This window comes from Solea solea, chromosome 16 (genome assembly GCF_958295425.1).
Source record: "Solea solea chromosome 16, fSolSol10.1, whole genome shotgun sequence".
Classification (NCBI taxonomy): domain Eukaryota; kingdom Metazoa; phylum Chordata; class Actinopteri; order Pleuronectiformes; family Soleidae; genus Solea; species Solea solea.
In genome coordinates this window covers 20,291,085-20,313,368 of record NC_081149.1, presented here as the reverse complement: position 1 = coordinate 20,313,368, position 22,284 = coordinate 20,291,085, and the positions used below count along the sequence as shown (strand labels likewise).

Below are 22,284 nucleotides of genomic sequence, written 5' to 3'. Positions count from 1 at the left end.
AAATGTTAAACTCTGTATTTTTGAGTTTTATTTCCAGTATGTAACAGTATCTCAAATGTGTATTAAAAGTACCATTTAATACTATGATAAATAAAACAGCAGAATCAACCAATAACTTAGAAAACAGTAAAGTTTTAATAAACAGTACTGTGTCTTGTCACACGGACTATTTTCTGAGAGGAAGGAATGCGGACAACAGACACAGGCGGAGTGATAATGTGAGCACCGCGGAAGAATACCTCCGCTCCGCTCCGGTCCGCGCTTTAGCTCCATATTACACCACAGCTTCACGGCGATCGCCATTTTCCTACAAACACACAAGCTACTTTGTCAGACATCGCTCTATTTTGCCGAAATGGCCGCGTAAACGTGCAGCGACCCAGCAGCAACCACCAAAACAGTGCATCCAGCCAGTGCACTGAGTCACTTCTAATCAAGAAAAATGTCGTAAGTATCATTTTTAAAAATAATTTCGCCGATGACAGCTGACAGGTATATAGTGTCCGCGTGACCGAGGGGCCGGACGTTACCGCGATCTTTAAAGATCTTAATAATGACAACGGTTAACAATTCATTTTCAGGTTTAATATTGTTGTGTCCCAACGATTATTTTATGAATAATACACGGATGGGGTTTCCGTTAAGATGATATAACTGTATAATGTTGCACCATTTCTTCTGAAATGCGTCTCATATGTGATGTCTAGTATCTAGATTGCGACATTTCATCAACTGTGATCGATAAATGTCAGTATTTGTCGTGAATGACAACGTGGCGGTCGGGAAATGGTTCTTCTAATGGTGTTAAAATGGCGGAACGGGAACAAAGGTGTGGCCTGCTGTTGGGGGGGGGGGGGGGGGGCGGACTCTGTGACCTCGTTTCGGGTAGGACTGACGTCATCAGTCATGAGACTGGAAACTGGGTGGAGACAAGTGACGTGTAGCAGGTGCACTGCAGGGATGGGGGCAGTGTTGTGCCTGAGTCTGAAATAAAGTGTCCACAAAGTGAAAAAGCATACACGAATGAGCTTTATTAATTATAATGTCTTACCACAGTGTCGTTGTTCATGTTTTCACCACTCTTCTTTCCCCACCATTTCTCAGGTCCTTTTTGGAAACCCTCAGCTCTGCTGCTTTCGACAGCATAAAAGAATTCGAAGCTCTCCTAGCATCTTCGCACACCCCATTTGTGACCAACAACAGCCACTATGACCATGATGATGACAAGCTCACAGTTTGGCCTGGAAGACATGGAGGCCCTTCTCTGGGAGCCTTCCAGTCCCATGGCTGACACCATGGGCTCACTTTTCTTTAACCCTGACCAAGAAGTACGTCCCGAAGTTGGAGGAACCTTGTTGGAGGGGGACACTTCACCTGTGTCGCCCCTCGCCTCCTCATCACTGTCTTCTTCCTCATCTCCCCCTCCCTTCTACTCTCCCCCTTCCTCGCCACTGGCCGTCTTTCACCCTGGGGACAAGGACGGGAATGAGTCTGACCTGCTCTCCCTTCCTTGGTTGGGCCACCCTGAACAGCTGAGATGTAACCAGATGGTCTCAGATCACAGGAAAGGTAATGATTGTGCACGTTAATCACATTGACTCACAAAAAATATACATCACCATTTCCTAGTATAGATAACCAGTAGTGACATATAGCTAAATATTGGATTCTCATTTCTTTTGCAGAGGATGGGTTTGGTGACTTTGACTGGATGACTGAGAAGATGGATTTGAGTGAGATTGACATAGAATCTCTGATTGGCTCCTGCAGTCCAACTGAGGAGACCCCCAACTCAGCAGATGACCTCCTGGCTTCTTTAGATTGCCCAATGGAGCTTGACTCCCTCCCTTTGCCCACACTCTCTCCTCCTGAGTCCTCAAGTCCTCACACTGCTTCTCTCCCCAGTGCCCCTCCCAGCCTCCTCCCCACTGTCAGCGATGATGCTTCAGTCATCACAGTGGATGACAGTGAGTCCTTCATCGTTGTGCAAGAGGCTCCCTCCTCATCCATATGTGTCCCCGAGCCACAAGAGGAGCTGGAAATCAAATCTGAACCTGCTTCCCCTGAGTCGTCACCCATCACTGTGGTTGAGCCTCCTTCCTCCCCAGTCTACACCCTGGACCTGGGCAGTGAGGTTGATGTCTCAGAAAGTGAGGTGAAGCCGGTATTAGCCACTGTCATCCCGCAGGTCCAAAGGCTTGTGTTTTCCATTTCACCAACCCGTATCGTCTTCGTTCTGGCCCCCAAAAACGAAGTAGGAGTCACAACCACCACTGTAACCACCACATCAGAAGTCGCTTGCTCCTCCACTGCCTCCCCTCCAGTAAAACCTCCACAAAGGTCCTTTAGAAGCAGGCCATACCCTGATCCAAAACACAGAACCAGTCCTCCCTCTCCCAGTGCCGCCAGTGTCAAAGTCAAATCCTATCCGGTCTCTGAAGATGATGACGACGACGATGATGATGATGGAAGCGTCTCCTTAAAAGCACCAAGAGACAAGAAAACGAAGAAGATGGAGCAGAATAAGACGGCTGCCACACGATACAGGCAGAAGAAGAGGGTGGAGCAGGACGCACTCCTTACAGAGCACTCCCTTCTGGAGAGGAAGAATGTGGAGCTGAGTGAGAAGGCTGAATCCATGGCCAGGGAGATCGAGTATCTCAAAGAGCTGATAGAGGAGGTCCGCTTGGCCCGTATCAAGAAAGGCCTCGGCCCCGACCTGTGAGCACTCGAACCGAACCCAGAAAATGGCAGAGCAGAGTTTGTGTGATGGGAAGTGGCAGATTTTTTACTTCTAATGCAAAACATGTATCAGTATAAGCATGTGCGCTGTTATTCACCATGTCGTATATGCACAACCCAATAACACTGTTTGTCAGAAAACTTAAAATAAATCTATAACATTGGTATTAAATGTAGAGTAGTTTAACATTTGGAGTAGATTTATGGAAAATGCATATTTTCCATTTTAATGTGTGCTTTTTCTTTGTAATGTATTTTATTCCCCGTTTCTGGACCTCAGTCATTTGCCAACAAGTCTTGTTACAATTTTAAAACATATCTATCTATATGTAAAGGAACCATCTGTATTATCATTCTCTTAATAAAGACTTTTAAACCCAGTCAATGTGTTGATCGTAATATCAGCCTAAGCACTACACAACCTTGACAATTAGTTAGTACACAAAATCCATTCAAACTTGAAGTAAAATTACATATTGTTGCATAAGTAGTACAAGTTTAAAGGGTGAACTCACCCCTGGCACAGAAAAGGTCTAATATACTGTATGTTGGATGCTTACTCTCTGTGTGTGTGTATATATAGCATGAGCCAATACCACAGCCCTCATCACCTTAAGCATCCATAAAAGAAGTCAATATTCATCGTAAAAGTCACTAGACTTAATTTAAGACACATTTTTGTCAACTAAGTGGCGTAGTATGACCAATGGGACTCCCATGAATGCGTGAGATGAATTATTATTGAATATAATGGCACATAAAATCAAAAAAGTCACCAAAATTGAACAAAAACACATTATCAATACTCAGTGCTATAGCACGATCAGTCGATTACTGTGTAAAATGAATGTGGTGAGTATATATATATACTGTAATAGCCAAAAGAAATACCACCATATTTATACAAAAGCACCAATACAGTTTGTAAGTCTGCTCAGTAAATAAATGTGCCCGAAACACATAGTGCATTTGTTTGATTGTAGTCTGATAGTAACTGACAACAGGTCTGTAGATGTCTGTGTGAGTGGAGCCTCTGTCAGACAAACGACAAACATACAGACAGAAACACACAGGGAGGAGGATAATGAATCCCGCCTGACCAGCAGAGTGCTGCCAATGCATGACTTTTCTATCAAGTGACAGTCATGTGAAGTTAAAATGTCATTTGGGCTAGAAAACAATGTTTTTCATGTGTTTTTCCTCCTCCTGTTTACTGTTTTATTGTGTGGGGGAAAGGAAAGAGTGCTGATTAGTGTCAATCAAATTTAAATTATGGGTGTGTGGGTAAGAGGGAAAACATTTTCTCCAGAACACACTTAGTGTTATATCTGTGGCTGTTGTATTAAAAGCCTCCTTTTTAAAAACACAATAACCAGTTTAAAACGTGGACAACATGAGTAGTTATTGTGGATTTACAATCTATTATGTATAGCTTTAACTGTATTAAGGAGAAAAGGGGAAGAAGATCATTTATAATTGGCTGACATACAGTGACATACAGTATACATGATCACCAGGTGTAACAGCCAAGTCGAATAAAAACAGTACTTCCGGCTACGACTTACAATACATACATTTTAAATGCTATGCGTAGCACTGTGGAATGGTGCATTTCAAATGAAATCATGATGCCCAATAAGTCTGTTACACTGACCTGTCAGAGCTGTAATGAAGATAAAGACACAGAGGTTTCCATTGTTTTTACTGTCTGTGCTTTACTGAGTGCATGGTGGCCTTCAGACACATTTGCTTGCAACAGTGTCACCTAGTGACAAAACTGCACTTCTTCTACGTCCCTCCCTGCAGTAGTCTGCAAAGCACATCTGCACAATATCGTTTGTGTCCTCCAGGATTGTATCTCAGGCCAGCAAAAAAAAAAGAGCAAAAATAATAATAACATCATTAAAAAAAGGACACATCCACAACGATGAATCCATATATTTTTCTTTATTGTTGTCTGGGGGATGAGCAAAGTACTGATGACACTATCACCATGTACAGAGGACCACACAAGAATGAACTCCACTTTGGCTACAGTAAAGTGATACACAGTGCAAAATGCTTAAAGCCTATGACGTAACTTAATGTTTTATACTGTAAATACAAACCGCGTATACAACAGGTTCACGGATGGAGCGGGACTAAGACTCCGAATGAATACTGGAAGTCATGCGTATCGCCACACTAACAAGTGCTGCAGCAGCCTACATCACGAGATGAAGCACAGAGTCAGTAAAGCACAGAGAAAGCAGTGTCAGGGTTTTCTTTTAAAGGCTACAGCATCTGTATAAAATCTAATTTTACAGCATGGCAGTGGTATCGATCACATACTACACAGTCCAGACCATAAGGATTTCAACAACTATACATTTCTTTTGTACGTTCTGGCTCCGCGCTTTGGCATATTTAAGATTTGACACCTTTCATGCTCCATTCGTCTCTATCTTTCAGATTAGCCGGAGCACAGAGCCTGACGAACAAAAGAAAGATGCAACTGTCCCCATTCTTGACAGCGCTTCACCACATGTACCTTCCGAAGTTTGAATTCTCTTTTTTCCCCCCACTTTTTCTTTTTTATTTATTTTTTTTTTGCAGTTGTAAAGGTAGAGGGTTGTTATGTTGTACCATAAATTCACATAGATCTGCTCAAGCGAGAGTCAGAGCAGTAACACGTGAGGTTGCCTTTTAACTTTTATAGGCACTCGTTGATCTGCATGCGGTGACTTAACATGCCTCCGAGAGCTGATTAAATGTGTATATTCTATTCCTTTTTCTTCTTTTCTTTTCTTTTTTTTTCTTTTTCTTCAAAATGTCACATCAGCCGACAGGAACAGATGTGTCAGGGATGTAAGAAAAGAATGTTCTAAAAGCCCTACGCCAGCTCCAATGGTTCATGAGGTTATATTGTTGCTGTGGCATGCGAAAGCTTGAAGTAGCGTAAAGGATACTGGCCTGCCGCGGGGGGCCGGACTCCCACTCTCACGCTTTTGATGCTGAGGCACATTGCTGAATCTAACCTTGTCAATAAATACATGACAACAAACAGCGAAGCAGAGCCAGCCCAAGCAAACTCCACAGGGATCTGAGAGCGCAGAGTGTCTCAGTGTGACCCACAATATTTTAGTGCTCCTTTTGAGCATGAGTGCTACAGTAAAGGTGGGGGTAAAAATATATATATATATACATATATATATGTTTACTGCTTTTGACGGTCTTCAGTTTAGCGTTTGGCACATGAGAGTCAAAGTAACCCGTTTCAACCTAAGTGCAAAGGTTGAGTCTCTTTTAGATCCTGCAAACGTTCACAGGACAAAAAAAACAACTCAATTCTAATTCATATGTGACTCACATCTGCAGCTCTGCAATTGGCATTAATCCGTATTTCAGACTCCCCGAGCCAAACTCATCAATTACTAACGAGGAATATTTTGATTTGGCTCTGAGGAGATCAGGAAGTTATCACGTTTCACGTTTTACCTCGTCCCAAATGTAATGTTTTACACTGGGCACATATTCTAGTATAAATTAGGATCTCTTTGTGAATTCTCTTCATCTTCTATTCGACAAGAGTGATTCATTTGCTGCAGACATGAGCCCAAATCTACCAGGTCATCGCCATCTTCGTACACTTTTCACCTTGTTATACAAATGTTATCAGTGCAGTGCGAACACAGAGTCACAATGGTGAGTAAATCTTTTCTCTGTAGTGCTGAATCAGCTTCTCTTTAGCAGCGGTTGATTTCTATGAGCATGCTCATGAGGAGGGATGAGCACATCTCTCCGCGAGGCTGTTGTGTTCTAAACGTTTAGTCTCAGATGAGGTTGTTACTGTGACTGTCGGTCCAGGTCGAGCTTTGCTCAGTGACCAGCGAGTCCAGTTCCTTTTTTTGCTTCCTAACAAAGAGCAACTCGTGACGAGACGCCTGCTCCGAGCATATTTGTTCACCCGCAAACTTCACAGAGGTGGAAAGAGATGAGGTTAGAGTTACATGAGGTGATGTTTGGGCCTTTTCCGGAGACTCACAACTCTGATACAGAGTCTGGACCGCTTTCCTTTTAGTGTGATTGTATCACTGCAGCTGGCATCCTCGACAGTCATCCTCCGGCTCGGTGTTGTCAGAGGAGTAAGAGCTCTCCTCACTCACTGTCAAAAGCAATACAGATTTATTAGGCAAGTGGACGCTGTGCAGTTCTCACTTACGCATTTCAACTGCAACACAAGACAGAAATCACTACGAAACAATGGCTCTGGCAAAGATATGCATGAGAATAAAAAACAGTTTGACTTACACCACTCGACCTGTATGGGGAGGAAGGCCTTGTCACCGTTCTCCCTGATCATCTCCTCTATCTTATCCAGGAGGACTGACACACTCCTGTCTTTGCCGGGGGTCTTACTGTCCAGGACGTGGTAATAGTTCCCACAGTATTCAAGTAGTCTCTGCAGCTCCCGCCCGCCTCGAAGAATGTGCTCTTCGATGGGCGTGCAACCCAGCCAATCGCCGCAGCTGAAGAGCACCATGGTGTGGAGACAAGCGTCGTCACCAAACAGAGCCTCTAAGTGGGCCAGGAGTGTTCGCCTCTTTCTGGCCGTGAGGGATGACACGACGGGGAGGACCAGCAGCAGTGTGTGGGGGCCAGGACGTAGCAGGGCAGCTCCCCGCTGGGACTCCTGGCGGATGCGCTTTGGCGTTCGCCTCACTGAGAACCAGTCCCACCCTGGGGTGTCCACGATGGTGACCCGGCGGCCTGACACCAGCGCTTGCCTCCTGAGGCACAGATCAGTCTCCTGGCCCGACTCAAAGTACCGGCGGCCCAGGATGGAGTTCCCCACTGAGCTCTTTCCAACACCCTTCCAACCCAACAACAGCAACCTTAACTCTTAAGACACATTCAGAAAGGGAGAGATTTAGGAACGGAATGTTACAGAGAGGGAAGTAGAAAAAAACATTATTGATTCAACAGTAATGAGAAATGAGTAAGCAGTTTTCCTGGAACACCTCTCATCTTGCCACACACACACACACACACACACTCTTGCTTTTTATACATGTTTTTATATCTCAGAGAGGACACATCATAGACATAATGCAATCCCTAGCCCCATACCCTCATCTTAACCATCACAACTAAGTGCCTAACTTTAACCCTAACCTAAACCCAATTCTAAGCCTAAAACCAGGTCTTAACCCTGAAAAAGGCCTTTAAAGTTGTGGGCACAGACAAAATGTCTCACAAGGTCAAAATGTCCTCACAAAGGAGGATTAATGTGGCACTATACAAATAAAATTGAATTTAATTGACAATAGATAGGTTTGTACGGTTTTTGGACCTCACAAAGGTATAAATACAAGTACACACACACGTAAACAAATCATTATCCCTAACCTTAACCATAACCTGAGCCTAAACCTAACCACAATTCAAATAACCTTAACCAGATGCTCAGAGATTCGACTGGATTAGATTTCTGCCTCATTAGGACCCGGTTTTGGTCTCGATGAGGACTGACAAAGTGGTAACAAATACAAGTGCAGACACACACCTCTGGGAGGTCCTCCGATCATCTGCTCCCTCTGTCTGGCGTGCTCCTCCATCCTCATCCTCTCCTCCTCCAGTGCTCTCCTCGCCTGCTCCTCCTCCAGTAGAATCAGCTCATTCACCTCAAAGTACCAGCCTACGCAACAACAGCAACCATTAAATATTCCCCACACAGTTCTAAGGCACAATGGATGAATTCATTAATAATGTGATCATTGTAAGATTGAAACCCTCTGCATAATTTCTGATCATTCACTGTGTCACGAACGAACCTTGGTTGTCGGTGATCATCTCCTCCACCTTTTCCATCAACTCAGGCACCTGCGTGTTATCCTCTGTCTCTTTGCGAGTGTTATCAAAGGCATGGTACCTGTGCACGTAGCAAAACACCGTTTTAAAGGAGCACTGCATCAATTCTGTTAGTGTGTTTCAGTTTACTCATCACAAGACCATCAACAGTGTCATGCTGTGTCATGCTGAGCAGCAACAATGGCTTCAAAGGTATACTGAATATATATGTGAAGATTAAAGGTCATTTAGGAGGGTTTACTGGCAGAGACCACATTTCCTACCCATAAACATTTTGGCCTAAGTGTATAATTGCTTTACATTAAACAGATGTCGGGTTTTCATAGCCTTTTTGGAAGTATTTTCATCAAGGGCCTGCATGGACAAACCATGTGGGTTTCACGTTTAGTGGAAGCTTAATTAAACTAAAAAGGACGATATCCTCTTAGGTATGTTAGGGCTACCAAGACAATCTTTTTCCTTGTTTATATCTGGTGCCTACATTACCCACAATCCAACCTGACCCCTGACATGGTTGGTCGTAGATTTGTTAGTAATAAAAATAAGCTAATGTAGCTTTGATCGTCAGGTCGAGATGAAGAGCAGCTACAGATGACACATGTTCACATCTTTAACTCCACATCCACAAGGCCCATTTAGAGTGTCCAATTAACCACAAGCAATGGGTTCCTTGCTCATGGTCCCTTACCCAGCCCTTAACGTGGTGGGAACTCAAACTGGCAACCCCTTAAGTCACAAACCAAGTTCTCTTTCTGCTTGGCTACGGACTGGAACTGCTGCTGATTTGGAGTAGTTTTGGGAATGTTGTGGTTGTACAGATTCAAATCCCAGTTCTCCAGAAGGCCTTTCTGGGTGGAGTTTGCATGTTCTCCTCCCATGTGTGTGTTGACCATCATGTGTAAATGTGAGTGTGGCTAGCATTAGCTCCAGTTCTCCTTTCAACCCTAATGAAGATAAGCGGCCCCAGGCTTTAGTAAAGAACAGACATCCTACCTGCTTCCACATCTCTCCACCAACCACTGCAGGGCCTCTCCAGTGTTTGATATGTGCTCCTCAATGAAGACACCTTTGGGTAGCTTGTCCACCCCAGTAAAGAGCACCATGGAGTACCTCCAGGTCCCTCCACCCAGGGCCCCTAGTTGCTCGTCTGCAGCCCTCCTGTGGGTGTCAGTGAAGGGCTGGGTGACAGAGACCACCAGCAGTATCACATGGGGACCAGGCGGGCACAGAATGGCCCCCATGCACGGCCCCTCACTGTCCAGGCTTGGTGGAGCGCGAGGCGGAGAGTCCGACTCAGCGCCAGCATTGTCGTTGTTTTCTTCTGCGTCGTCCTCCGGGTCAGCTGGGATGGTCCATGGAGGGGTGTCAACCACAGTGACACGTCGGCCATACATCTCTGTGTGGCCCACATTGCTGTGAGTTGTCTCTGTTCCTGCGTCAAAGACCTCGTCCCCCAAGATGGTGTTGACGGTGGAGGTCTTGCCACACTGTGGGCCCCCCAAGATCAGCAGTCTGCGTTCAGGGGGGTGGCGGCCCCTGGGGTCACCTGTTGAAGAGACAAATTTAACTAAGGCTCTCTATGAGGGCGGTTTGTAGACTGTAGTTTTTTTCCACAGTTCTATTTGCAGCATACATCACTTGGGCCTCAGAGGGAATGATCGTTATTTATTTAGGTTTTATATCCCCAAAGGGATTTGGAGTTGAAGACTTGTCTGCACTATCTCCATAGAAATACACGTGTAGTCTCCTGGCCTCTTTTCTGTCTTCACTTCAGTAATTTGTCCTCTTCTTATCTCGGCTCCTTTCTTTCCTTCTTGACCTCGTCCTCTTTTTTTGCCAGTAAACCTCACTCCTAGCCTGCCTCCTTTATAGGTAAACTCACAAATGCTTTGATCAAACACAACAATGATCTCTACGAGGATGACACGAGAGGCGGATGCAGTGGGAAGCTACTCATTGCTGCTGACACTTTTCATGAGTGGCTAAAAGCAGGAAGTTGTCTTGAGCAACAGTTCTTCACTCTCTGCCGCAAACATGACATGGCTGTCAAAGTTAAGCCTGGATGCTGTGAGGCAGTGTGAGGGATGATGGGGAACATGTGGCAAGTTGTGTGGCAAAGAATCAGGACCGACTTACCAGTGTCAGAGGCAGAGGACACAGCAGCCATCTTGTGTGTAGAACCTCTGGCTTCCTCCTCCTCAGCCCCCCTTCTTCTTCTCCTTCTCGCCTCCACGGTGGCTTCCTCTTCTTGCCTCTTCAGAAAGCGATGGATCCTGAGTGCTGTGCAAAAGGGTGGTAGCTTAAATGGTTCTTGGCTCTGTATTTCTCTCGAACACTCATTCTACTGCGGTGTGACTCACTCTATCTTCTGTTTCATCTGTCTCACACCCCCCTCTGCCATTCAATCTCTCCTCCTCTGTTTCTGATCTGATATCATCCACACCCCCTCACTCTACTATGGCTCTTTTCTGTCCTCTTCTCTGTATCTTCGGTCCCCGAATCCTTGTTGTCCAGCGCTCCTTCTTTTTGTCTTACTTATCTGTCTGAAAAGAGGGGAAATATTATGCAATGCAGGAGATTGGAAGCCAAGTCCACCTCTGCTGCAGCAGCTTCAGGAAGACGTCTCGTCATTTTTTTCTGAGGAAAAACAGAAGAAGCTGATCCTCCCACTGGCTTGTATCACAGCAGCAGCAGCAGTTGTAGTGTGGCACTGTATGCAGACTGCAGTCAGGAGGACAGATAGAAAGATGGATAGACAGAGAGGGAGGGAGGGAGGGGAGAGAGAGGAGCAGGAGAGAGAGGGAGCACTCTGTTCTGTTTACAGCTGGATGTATTCCCCAGCTGCTGCATCATGCACTAACACAACTATTTATATGATGCCCGCAGGCACAGAAACATACGCGGACACGTATACTGCACAAATGCATTTGCATATTCACATTAAGCATGCAAACACAGAAATGCTCCTATAAACAGGGTCACCGAGGCGTTAAGATAGTTGAGCTCAATTCAAAGAAGCTTCCCTTTATCCTGTAATGAAGGGTACATCAAGCGAGGCTGTAGATTTATGTAAATCTACCCGAATTGAATGTATGAGCTCATCCTTGGCTCCTGAACAGGTTCAACATATTCACTAATGTATGGTGATACGTTCACGGACCTAGAGAAAATCACGTAAAATAGTGTCATAAAACAAGTGCTGGAAAACAACGACATTGGTACATTTTGTACCGCTCGTTGAGGCATTTTTGTGTCACGCAGCTGCTTTAAGGCTCTGGTGTGGCAGCGACTTTATGAGGAACGCAGCAGGCACGTTCACTGTACGGTGAGGAAGGAAGAATGACCACCAGAGAAACGCATTTTTATTTAGACCTCACACCGTACGTCGACGTGGAGTGTCGTAAAAACCCTCCGCCTGTTTTGTCCATGTGACGCTCAGAGGGAAGTCGGCGCGGCCACACTGTGTATATGAACGTGTGTTTATGTGCGGGACAAGGTACCGGGCAAACCTAAGAAGACGAACTTAGAACCTACGAACATGGAGGCCGCCGACGAGTTCATGAAGTACCGCTCCCCGCTGGTGTCCAGATACGCCAGCAAGGAAATGGCCTACAACTTCAGTGACAGGAAGAAATTCACGACTTGGAGGAAGCTGTGGATTTACCTGGCCAAGGCTGAGAAGGTTTGACACGTCTGTAGCGCCCATAGCCTGGTTCTCTGTGTGTGTGTGTCTCTGTTGTTTCTTTATTCACACACGAAAGTTTGTGCTAAGCTTTCTTTACGAGTCTGGTGAAGTACATACAGCCTGCGACCTTCACAGAGCCCTCTCATGTTCCCTGCTCTAAAATTAGTGTTGTGGAGAAGCCAGCAGCTCTGCGATACATGTCTGTAAGCTTTGGAAATGAATGGATAAACTAGTTGTTGAATCCACTTAAATATAAAAACAAACAATACATCTACACTTTCAACTTATAAAAATGCATCAATGAATGCAACATGTATCCCACTAAATCCAAATGTTAGTCATACACCTGCAACTTTACAAAAAAGGGCCCAGAAGTGGTATCATAGAAAATATAAAAAAAGTTAAATTTTTAGATGATTATAAAATTTTTAGATGATCATAAAAAAGGCATCAGTTCATACTGAAACAGATTATTTTCATTTTTAGTCATTTACATCATCTGATTATTTAATCTTAAGGGTTTTACCTAATGCAAGTTTACACATTTGTTCTCGCACAGTCACTGAAACGTTGTAATTTTATTATCAAAAAGTTTATTTAAAAATGTTAACATTTTGATGATTTGCAGTATTGCAATATTTTAAATTACAGTGCAGATGCAAAATGTAGATATATATATTGACGGACAGTTTGTGTTGTTTTATAACTGATTATTTAAGTCTATGTATGTATTATTTGTCAATGTCTGATCAGATAGAGTGACAAACAAAACGGGTAAAAAAATTGGCTAAATAGTTGGCGTCATTTATTTGCCCTCGCCTACTCTGATTTCAGAAAATATTGCGCCCCCTCCCATCGGTCGACTCTAATTGCAATCATCCGACTAGTTCATAGAATCAGTTATCTCATGATCAACTGATCAGTCAACCATTTAGTAATGAATAGATTGAGTTTGTTGTTGTTTTCATCAGATTGGTAGCTGAGGTAACTAAGGCCAAAATTCATTTTGTCCTGGATTTCTACATCTACTTTTCCCACTGATGATGACTAAGTACGGTCAGTGAGGTAGTAGACCAGCAGCAACAAAACTCAGTCACTCTCCTTCATTTAGCTTTCAATCTGACATGTTAAATATGTGTTGGTTTTAAAGTTTGGCTGTAAAACAGCATCAGGGTAAAGGAAATGATACATTTGTGCAATATAGCAGTGCTCTCACATATAGCTCCCTAACTGAATCACTATTTAAGGGTTGGGGTGTCGTCGTGTGCATAGACCCTCTCTCACATGACCTTTTAAACACACACATGCACACATGCTGATCTGGGCTGGTCATAGTTCTTTTCTTTTTGCTCTTGCCTTTAGCAGCAGGCTGAGGTTTTGCCTGTGGCTGCCACTGGTTTTGTGTGGAAATACCTTCATGTTGGGCATGTCACAGTAATTGGAAACTACCAATATTTGGGTATTTTAGGCTTTGTACACTTTGTACAGTCTTTTTCTATTTTCTATCCTTGGTCTTTAGCTGCCTGCAGTCTTGAACTTTGACACCGCAGGGTTTGACCTCATTGGTCGTTGAACTGCCGTCAGTTCTTGAAGTGGCATTTCCCGAATTTGGGACTTGAGAATTATTTCTCAGTCAGTCCCATCCCATGACTGCTTTAGCCTAATAAAGAAAGCTCTAATCTAATCAGGACACTGAGTGTCTTCTCACGAGGACAGTCCAGCCTGTCAGGACTCTTAAAGAGAAAAGGATAACTGTCCTTAGCTGGTGTGTCCTCTGTTCACCTGACAAAGAGATTGTATCTTTTAAAACAAATTAAAGCGACATCGCTGAGTGAACGTAGTCTTTTGAGAAACATTTAATGTAACCTCTGACCACATGTCCTTCCTCTAATCCATGAAAAGTTTTAGAAGAGAATTATATTGCTCACAAAAACCCACTCTTTTACCAGTTTTATGGGATAAATGCTTGTCCCCACCCGCCCCTGCGCTACCACTGTATACACTCAAACGCTCCCTCCGTCAGGTCTGTTAGTTGCTTCACAGAACATACTAGAGCTGAAACAAACAATTACTAAATCGACAACTATTTTGATAATCGATTAATCGGTTTGAAGCTTTTTTTCATGATTAAAACAAGATTTCCAATTATTTAAGCTTCTTAAATGTGAGTATTTTCTTCATTTCTTTGCTCTGGATAACAAAGAAATCATTAAAAGTTAATAATTTTGGTTTGTGGAAAAAAAAAGACATCTGAGAACATCATCATTTCCACGTTTGACAAACACCAATCAACATTTTTTAAGGTTTTCTGATATTTTATGAAAATATTGTTAGTTGCAGAACATACAAATAATGTTGCATTGTTTCTGCTCATGAAGTCTAAACAGAGGCAGAATAATGACATCATCAACTATGAAAATTTCAAAAAATTAATGAATTAAAATTAAGATTAATTCCAGTGAGTTAACTTCATAACCATTAAAAAAATGTTCTCTCTCCGTCTCGTCCTCAGACTCTGGGTCTGCCCATCACAGACGCTCAGGTCCTGGAGATGGAAGGCCACGCAGAGGACATTGACTTTGCCATGGCGGCTGAAGAAGAGCGCAAGCTCAGGCACGATGTCATGGCTCACGTCCACACCTTTGCACACTGCTGCCCCACTGCTGCTCCCATCATCCACCTTGGAGCCACGTCCTGCTACGTTGGAGACAATACTGTAATTATGATTCATCTACGTGCTTGTGTTCGTGTCAACTCGATTACTGTTTCTGTAGTTGGAAAGTACTTTTCATGCTCTCCCTTGCTGTGTTTTTCCTTCCTCAGGATCTGATTATGCTGCGTGATGGGTTTGACATTCTCTTGCCTAAGGTGAGGCCCAGCTGTTTGCTAAGACACAGGAAAGCCCGTCCAGCGGTGCATCTGTGGAATGAGTTCATTTCTGTGTGCCTCAGCTGTCGAATAACAAGTCAACAGTGTTGAAATCATCTCTTTTTATGGTTCATGCTTTGAGGTTGTTTGTTTGTTTGTCCCATTCTGGTGTACACAATATCTCAAGAGAAACACTTTGATGGAATTTCCTACATTTGGTCCAAACCTTCCTTTTGACTTGAGGATGAACTGAATAGAATTTTTGAAGGTCAAGGTCACTGAGACCTTTTATAAATGTGCTCTATCAAAAGATACAGTACATATACATATACATATACATATATATATATATATATATATATATATATATATATATAAATATAAATATTACATCTGGTACAAACATCGAGTCGAACGTAAGGATGAGTGGACATTTTTGGCTCGTGAATGCATTTTTTACAGAAATCCTCCAGAGAATCACTACAGATTTGGCACAAATGTTTGTTTGTTCTCACAGATTAACCTTTGAGATTTGAGTGGCCAAAGGTCAAGGTCACGGTGGCGTCACAGTCGGAACAACAGTTTTTGAATTCCTTTTTAAGTCGACCGTATAAGTCTGGAACAAAGTGTAGGCATGGAAACACTTGGGAGTTAATAAATTAATTTTGTTGCACAAAGTGTTGCAAACTAGAAAATATGTCGGGGGGTTTTTGGGCACAAGTAATGACAGTGGTTCAGAGCTAAAAGCCTTTGTATGATTTTCACAGCTGGCCCGAGTCATTGACAGACTGACAAACTTTGCAGAGAAATACGCCGACCTCCCCACGCTTGGCTTCACACACTATCAGTGAGTACTTCTCCGAGAGTCATCACACCACAGAAATTCATATTTACGGTCTTCTTGTGATTCTTCATCACTTTCGTTTATGCTCCATCTTTTATGTCTCTCTCTTTCTCTCTCTCTCCTCCAGACCTGCCCAGTTGACCACAGTGGGAAAGCGAGCTTGTCTGTGGCTGCAGGACTTGGCTATGGACATGCGGAACCTGCAGAGGGGACGTGACGATCTACGTTTCAGGGGGGTCAAGGGGACCACGGGAACCCAGGCCAGCTTCCTGCAGCTCTTTCAGGGGGACCACGACAAGGTATGAATGATCCTCCATTTGATTTGTGGCCGGTTGTGGTAGCAGGAGGCTCAGGAGTTAAAGAGAGTTGCTTTTAAACCAGTCAGTGTGCTAGTGTGTCCCTGGGCAAAGCACTCAAACACAATGTGCCCTTGATGACTGTGCAGGCAGAATGCAAATGATGTGTGAAAACACTTAATACTTAAGTACGGAGCCCCAGACATGACATGGTAAAAAAAATGTTTATTCGTGGCCACAAAATACTAATTCTGTTCCCATGAAATAGGTAAAACGTGCACAGAAAATACTAATTCGAGCGAAGAGGGCTGAAGCTTCAAGGTGGACAGAATGTGATTGAATTTTATTTTAGGTTGGGAATGAGTTACAAATATATTCTCAATATCTTGGCATTGCAAGGAATCATTATTAGCGAGAGGCTTTTAAACAGAATATTAAGAGCCAGGTTACTTTACAGATAGCAACGTAACCCGCCTCGCTGAATGCATACGTGCTCCCGCAGCAGGGGACACAAATCCTGTTGGGGAGAAATACCTTACAGTATCAGGCTTTTGAGAATATCTTTGTAACACATTCCTAACCTGAAATAAAACTCAAACTATAAATTTGTTATTAATATTTCGTCCGCACAAATCCAAATATCCAAATGCTAAATAAATGTAGACTATTTACAAGTCAAATAAGGAATAATTTGGAAATCTCACGTGTTTCTTGCTCTCGTCCACCAGGTGGAAGAGCTTGACAGGATGGTGACAGAGATGGCAGGTTTTAAGAAGTAAGTTCTGCCTCCACTGGAGATAATAATAAAGCTTAAGAAATAATAAAATATAGAATATAAAACCGATTATTGAGGCTTGCTTTGTTAATGCTGTCATGTGATTGTTCTCATGTTACTCAGAGCCTATCTGGTGACTGGTCAGACGTACAGTCGTAAGGTTGACGTCGACTGTTTGTCCAGCCTGGCCAGTTTGGGAGCTACTGTCCACAAGGTAAGTTCACAGGATACATGTCTCCCTCTAGTGGTGAGTTAGTGGAAGTTGGGTCTTTTGTACAGCACTGACTCATTATTTGATGCGTTTTGTTTGCTGCAGATCTGCACAGACATCCGCCTGCTTGCTAACCTGAAGGAAATCGAGGAGCCTTTTGAGAAAGAGCAGATTGGTGCGTTCCCTCATGAGCTTATACTATACTAATACTCTTAGGTGCTTACATTTCCAGCCTTAGTTAAAACAATTTCAAACAATAAATGTGTTAAATAAATCAAATAAAGAAAAATGAGAATAAATTAAAATGTTCAATGTTTTCAATAAGTAACTAAAGAATTGTGTTGTCTGTAGTGGACACATTATACACTTCGTGCAAAAATAAGATGTCATCATCACTTCCCCAACCCAGGTTCCAGTGCCATGCCCTACAAGAGGAACCCCATGCGAGCGGAGCGTTGCTGCAGCTTAGCCCGACACCTGATGGCACTGATGGCCGACCCCCTGCAGACGGCGTCTGTGCAGTGGCTGGAGAGAACACTGGATGACAGCGCTAACAGGTTTGCAAAGCCTGATATGAATTTAGACACAGAATTGACCAAATGGGAAGTTTTTACTGATTAAGCTTCCACATAGTGACTCATGCAGAACCCTCTTTGTTTTGGTTCTCCTGTTTCTCCTTTATATTGAACTCACTGCAGGAGGATCTCCCTGCCCGAGTCCTTCCTTACAGCAGACATCATCCTCAGCACGCTGCAGAACATCACAGAGGGTCTGGTGGTTTACCCGAAAGTCATCGAGAGACACATCCGTCATGAGCTCCCCTTCATGGCCACGGAGAACATCATCATGGCCATGGTGAAGGCTGGTGGAAACCGACAGGTGAGAGGAGGACAAACGCTGTGCCGTGACAGATTCTGCTCAGTGAGCAAGTCAGGATGTCTTTATACCCCTTTTCCAGTGTTAGCTTTTCTTTTTAAAGCTACAATATCTAATATTTCTGCCTTAAAATATCTAAAGATTTTGTTAAGAAGTGTACTTACGTCAGCAAAAATGTTTCGAACACAGACATTTCTGTTCAAGACCTTTTTGGGTCGCATTTCTTCAAGTCCGCTGCATTAACGTCTGATGAAACGTGAGAGGGAGGAAGGAGATATTTCGTGCTACCAGTCAGGCAGTGTGTTGCCTTTTATTTCTTCAGTTTTAGTCTGTTTATTTGTCACTAATGGACCATGACTACTCATTGTCAATGTCTGTGCATTGTGCTGCTGAAGCTCCTCATACAATGCAAATGTGACAACAAGACAACTAGAAGAGGAACTCCTAGTGGCAGACATTGCACATTTATATTTAAGTAAAGACTTAAGTTTTTGACATTAATTAAGAGATAATATACATGTGGCATGAGATATAACAGACTATATAGAATATAGAACCAGGCATCATATCACAAATGAAGGGCAGCGGTTTATTTGATCGTGTCCATCTCTCTCCTGCATCTCACCCTCAGGACTGCCATGAGAAGATCCGTGTTCTGTCGCAGGAAGCGGCGGCTGTCGTCAAACAGGAAGGCGGTGATAACGACCTTCTGGCCAGAGTTCAGCAAGACCCCTACTTCGCCCCGATCCTGGGCCAGCTGGACGCTGTGCTGGACCCCAAGACTTTTATTGGCCGTGCTCCACAGCAGGTGAAATACAAACGGTTGCTTTTCTTTCAACCACACACATGCAAGCTTCTTCAGTTTTTCTCAAACCTTTCCTTTTTTTTTTGTTTCAGGTGGCCAGGTTCGTGTCAGAAGAAGTTCGCCCCCTGCTGGAGCCGTACAAGGCAAAGATGGACGTCAAGATTGAACTTGAGCTCTGAAACAAACACTGGCACAGACTTCGTTACACCTCCAATTAAAGCACTATCACTAAATTAATTTCTCTTTCTCATGGCTTTCATTCATGTCGGCTGCTCTTGGACACAAATTGGAAAATGTGGTGGTAAATAATGTAATGTTCTAATCGACTAGAACCCAAAATCATTTGTTCCTACAGAGATTTGAGAAAATGATTCCTCATATATAATGAGGAATAATGATCCCCCCCTCCCCCCATTATTACCTTACATTTATGATTAACCTGCCAGTTATTCACACACATCTGAGTAACAGTCACTGAATTTTAAGCAGTTGAAGCAAAGATTAACCACTTGTGTAAAAGTATGTGTGATTGTTTTCAAGTTAGCTGAAAGGAAAAGGTCAACTATTGAGAGGAAACCAGCTGAAGGGACTGGGAGAGAGGTACAAGTAAAGGTTTGTCTCAGAAAAAATAAACAGTCAAAGTCCAGCCTGGCCCCTGTAAATAGAAATGACCATGTATATCCTATACACAGTGTTATTCCCTGTGTGTGTGTGTGTGTGTGTGTGTAATTTCCTTTGCTAACCCACCTGTCTCCTCACCCTGATTACTCACCTTGAACACCAGGTACTGTACACGCCCACCGAGATAATTTTATTGCGTGCTTGTTGACTCATCGCTCTGTTAGTGGATCTGGGGCAGAGAGTGGACGTGATTCAGCTCTGCGTGTGTCCGTGTCAATACACTAATGTAATTACAAGTCCATGAAGTGAGTACAGACGTCTATTTATACTCTTAAATTGTTCCTCTGATGTTATTTCGTTGCAGCTTTGTTGTAGTTTTCTATGAAATCTTACATTCCCTGTGTGTGGGTGTGTGAACAGCATCTCCTCTGCAACATGTGGCTGTGGGCTTTGCTTCCTGTCTGCCTCGCTGTCTTTGGGACTGCTGGCATTTGGACTGTGTGAGTATATACAGTGACTTAAAATGTCAATTCCATACAATTTTTTTTATTGAATAAACACTAAAAAAAAGGCTTTTAGTCGTGATACAATTGTTTCCTTCCTGTTAGGTTTGCTGTAGCTGTAACAAATGGATCAGTCAATCTCACAGAGAAGATCCCTTACATCAGGTTGGTGTCAGTTAATGACGTAGTTGAACTCAATGCTTCAAACGAGCTTTAATTGTTTGCAGAAAGCAAAACCAAGCTGGTTTGTGAATGAAGAATTTAGCACATGTTGTATTTTCTTCCTTCTCTCAGTGAGTGTGGCACGTACAACCCTCAGAGCTGTCTCTTCTCCCAGATCTGCAACGTCTGCTCTGTACTCGGTAATAACACATTTATTTATGTTATGTGAGCCTTCACGAGCACGCTTATGTTGCTACTAACTGTCAATCACACGAGTGACCACTCGTATGTGCTGTGCTGTGCTTCATCACCTTTTTTTGTCTTTAAATGGGATCAGAATTTACAAAATTGTGTTCATGTTCTACATAAGAAGACCTGAAATGAAAGATTGATACTATAGTCTTATCATAGGGATGTTTACTGACATTGAAAATGAAGTGAGACTAATTTTCCCATGCACTACCATTCAAAAAGGAGTTATTTTCAGTATTCAGTATTTTCCTACTTCTGGGTTGGCCTCAGGCAGCAAACTAGAAGTTTTAAGACTACGTCTGTGGTTTGTTTTCTGACATAAACCATTTATGTTGTAATACTTAAATATCCCAATATCCCAGTGATAAGCATAAATACACTACCAGACAGGTGTTGCAGTGGTTTTGCTCTGCTGTATGAGCTAATATGATTTTTTCCCCTTTGTTTTTATTTATTTATTTAAGTGACTCTTACTGGTTTGTTGCGCACATGCTGCTGTGCTTGCAAGACAATAACTAGCCCTTCTACTTTGCAGCATTCTTTTCTTTTAAAGGTGTTTATTACATTTTCTTTTCTTTATATATTTAAAAATTGTTCACATGATTTTGACAATTTCCTTTATTTTATTGTTGTATGGTCATTTGTCCCTGTGATGGACTGGCGACCTGTCCAGGGTGTAGCCCCGCCTATGTCAGCTGGCACCAGGGCTCTTATATGGCATTGTGGATTTATTGTCCTGCGTTATATATGTAGTAAATGTGGACCCTCATGAACTAAACTAATCCAAACTCAAATAGACATAAAAAAAGACTAAACTAAACACCTGTGTGACGACCTCTGCTCTTCCCTCTCTCTCTGTCTGTCTGCCGTTCTCAGCCCTGTGGGTTGTGGTGATCCGTTTCCAGCAGGTCAGGGACTGTGGTGGCCACGGGAAGGTCAACATTACCGCCATTGTTCTGGGCTTTATCTCCTCTATAGGGATCTCTGTAATTGGCAACTTCCAGGTAACGGCTCACCAAAAAAATAGGTGTAATAACGTTCACTTTCAAAGTGCTCGCTAACATTTCCACTTCACCACGTAGTCATCGGTTTTACTGGAAGTCCATCTTTTGGGAGCGTTCTTGTCCTTTTTCGTGGGCCTGGCCTACTTCTGGCTCCAGCTGATTCTAACGTATCACGCTGAGCCGTCTCAGGACCGGTGTTGGGTGGGACCTGCCAGAGCGACCTGCTGCATCCTCTGTACCGTCCTGGTTATCACTAGTATCCTTACGCTCATTTGTGTGAACGTGTCAAATCAAAACTAAAGTAGTTGATTCACTTGATTGGATGTACGCTGCTATTCTGACGCGTGTCGTTACGCCTGTGGTGTTACGCTCCTTGACGGCTTCCCTCTCCTTCAGTGGTTGTTCTCCACTTCATAGGCTTTCGCTCTGGCGCTGCTGTGTGTGAGTGGGTCCTGGTCATGTTGTTTTTCTGCCTCTTTGGCCTTTTTGCAGCTGAATTCAGACACATTGACTGCCACCACCTCACTGTCCAGAAACAGGCTTTGACCAAAGACTGTGACCCTGCCTACATAGAAAGGAATCGCCATGTTGCTTATGCACTCAGTTAATGTCACACATACACCTGCATGTGGTTCTCCTTGCCATTTCCTCTAATAAAGATAAAATACCCCTGCAGTAAATATTCATATTCAACATTCAATTATTGTACACAGTATATCAGTGATTCTGATATTGCTATTTATTGCTTGTGAATCTACCATTTTGAAATATTAAATAACATTTGTGTATA

At 43.2% G+C, this 22,284-nt stretch overlaps 4 protein-coding genes across 4 annotated transcripts; 3 read left to right on the top strand and 1 right to left on the bottom strand.

Moving 5' to 3' along the window:
- The first annotated feature begins 268 nt into the window (after positions 1–268).
- On the top strand, positions 269–3,122 carry atf4b (activating transcription factor 4b). Its single transcript, XM_058654656.1, has 3 exons — positions 269–447; positions 1,105–1,569; positions 1,686–3,122. Exons 2-3 carry the CDS (start codon positions 1,209–1,211, stop codon positions 2,723–2,725), a joined length of 1,401 nt encoding a protein of 466 aa, XP_058510639.1. The 5' UTR covers positions 269–447; positions 1,105–1,208; the 3' UTR covers positions 2,726–3,122.
- A 1,552-nt stretch (positions 3,123–4,674) lies between these two features.
- Positions 4,675–11,713, bottom strand: si:dkey-110g7.8 (GTPase IMAP family member 8). Its single transcript, XM_058653631.1, has 6 exons — positions 10,729–11,713; positions 9,586–10,138; positions 8,556–8,653; positions 8,288–8,419; positions 7,033–7,623; positions 4,675–6,886 (listed from the first exon to the last, which is right to left on the bottom strand). Exons 1-6 carry the CDS (start codon positions 10,757–10,759, stop codon positions 6,813–6,815), a joined length of 1,479 nt encoding a protein of 492 aa, XP_058509614.1. The 5' UTR covers positions 10,760–11,713; the 3' UTR covers positions 4,675–6,812.
- Positions 11,714–12,002: 289 nt separating this feature from the next.
- adsl (adenylosuccinate lyase) lies at positions 12,003–19,142 on the top strand. Its single transcript, XM_058653632.1, has 12 exons — positions 12,003–12,274; positions 14,790–14,993; positions 15,101–15,145; positions 15,913–15,992; positions 16,117–16,288; positions 17,014–17,060; positions 17,184–17,274; positions 17,377–17,446; positions 17,681–17,828; positions 17,970–18,150; positions 18,779–18,955; positions 19,045–19,142. Exons 1-12 carry the CDS (start codon positions 12,131–12,133, stop codon positions 19,129–19,131), a joined length of 1,446 nt encoding a protein of 481 aa, XP_058509615.1. The 5' UTR covers positions 12,003–12,130; the 3' UTR covers positions 19,132–19,142.
- A 7-nt stretch (positions 19,143–19,149) lies between these two features.
- Positions 19,150–22,284, top strand: tmem150b (transmembrane protein 150B). The gene is made up of 7 exons (XM_058653633.1): positions 19,150–19,878; positions 19,994–20,073; positions 20,182–20,241; positions 20,371–20,438; positions 21,367–21,494; positions 21,573–21,750; positions 21,891–22,284. Exons 2-7 carry the CDS (start codon positions 20,009–20,011, stop codon positions 22,100–22,102), a joined length of 711 nt encoding a protein of 236 aa, XP_058509616.1. The 5' UTR covers positions 19,150–19,878; positions 19,994–20,008; the 3' UTR covers positions 22,103–22,284.

What these genes read in the sequence shown, in the direction of transcription:
- tmem150b (XM_058653633.1), top strand. Translation starts at nt 20,009, where the DNA reads ATGTGGCTGTGGGCTTTGCTTCCTGTCTGCCTCGCTGTCTTTGGGACT. An exon ending in GAGAAGATCCCTTACATCAG is followed by an intron (nt 20,242 to 20,370) that starts GTTGGTGTCAGT and finishes TCCTTCTCTCAG; the next exon opens with TGAGTGTGGCACGTACAACC. An exon ending in CTGTAATTGGCAACTTCCAG is followed by an intron (nt 21,495 to 21,572) that starts GTAACGGCTCAC and finishes TTCACCACGTAG; the next exon opens with TCATCGGTTTTACTGGAAGT.
- adsl (XM_058653632.1), top strand. Translation starts at nt 12,131, where the DNA reads ATGGAGGCCGCCGACGAGTTCATGAAGTACCGCTCCCCGCTGGTGTCC. An exon ending in ACCTGGCCAAGGCTGAGAAG is followed by an intron (nt 12,275 to 14,789) that starts GTTTGACACGTC and finishes TCTCGTCCTCAG; the next exon opens with ACTCTGGGTCTGCCCATCAC. An exon ending in TTTTGAGAAAGAGCAGATTG is followed by an intron (nt 17,447 to 17,680) that starts GTGCGTTCCCTC and finishes TCCCCAACCCAG; the next exon opens with GTTCCAGTGCCATGCCCTAC.
- atf4b (XM_058654656.1), top strand. Translation starts at nt 1,209, where the DNA reads ATGACCATGATGATGACAAGCTCACAGTTTGGCCTGGAAGACATGGAG. An exon ending in GGTCTCAGATCACAGGAAAG is followed by an intron (nt 1,570 to 1,685) that starts GTAATGATTGTG and finishes TTTCTTTTGCAG; the next exon opens with AGGATGGGTTTGGTGACTTT.
- si:dkey-110g7.8 (XM_058653631.1), bottom strand. Translation starts at nt 10,759, where the DNA reads ATGGCTGCTGTGTCCTCTGCCTCTGACACTG. An exon ending in GTCCTCTGCCTCTGACACTG is followed by an intron (nt 10,139 to 10,728) that starts GTAAGTCGGTCC and finishes TCTCTTCAACAG; the next exon opens with GTGACCCCAGGGGCCGCCAC. An exon ending in CCCCATACAGGTCGAGTGGT is followed by an intron (nt 6,887 to 7,032) that starts GTAAGTCAAACT and finishes TGCTTTTGACAG; the next exon opens with TGAGTGAGGAGAGCTCTTAC.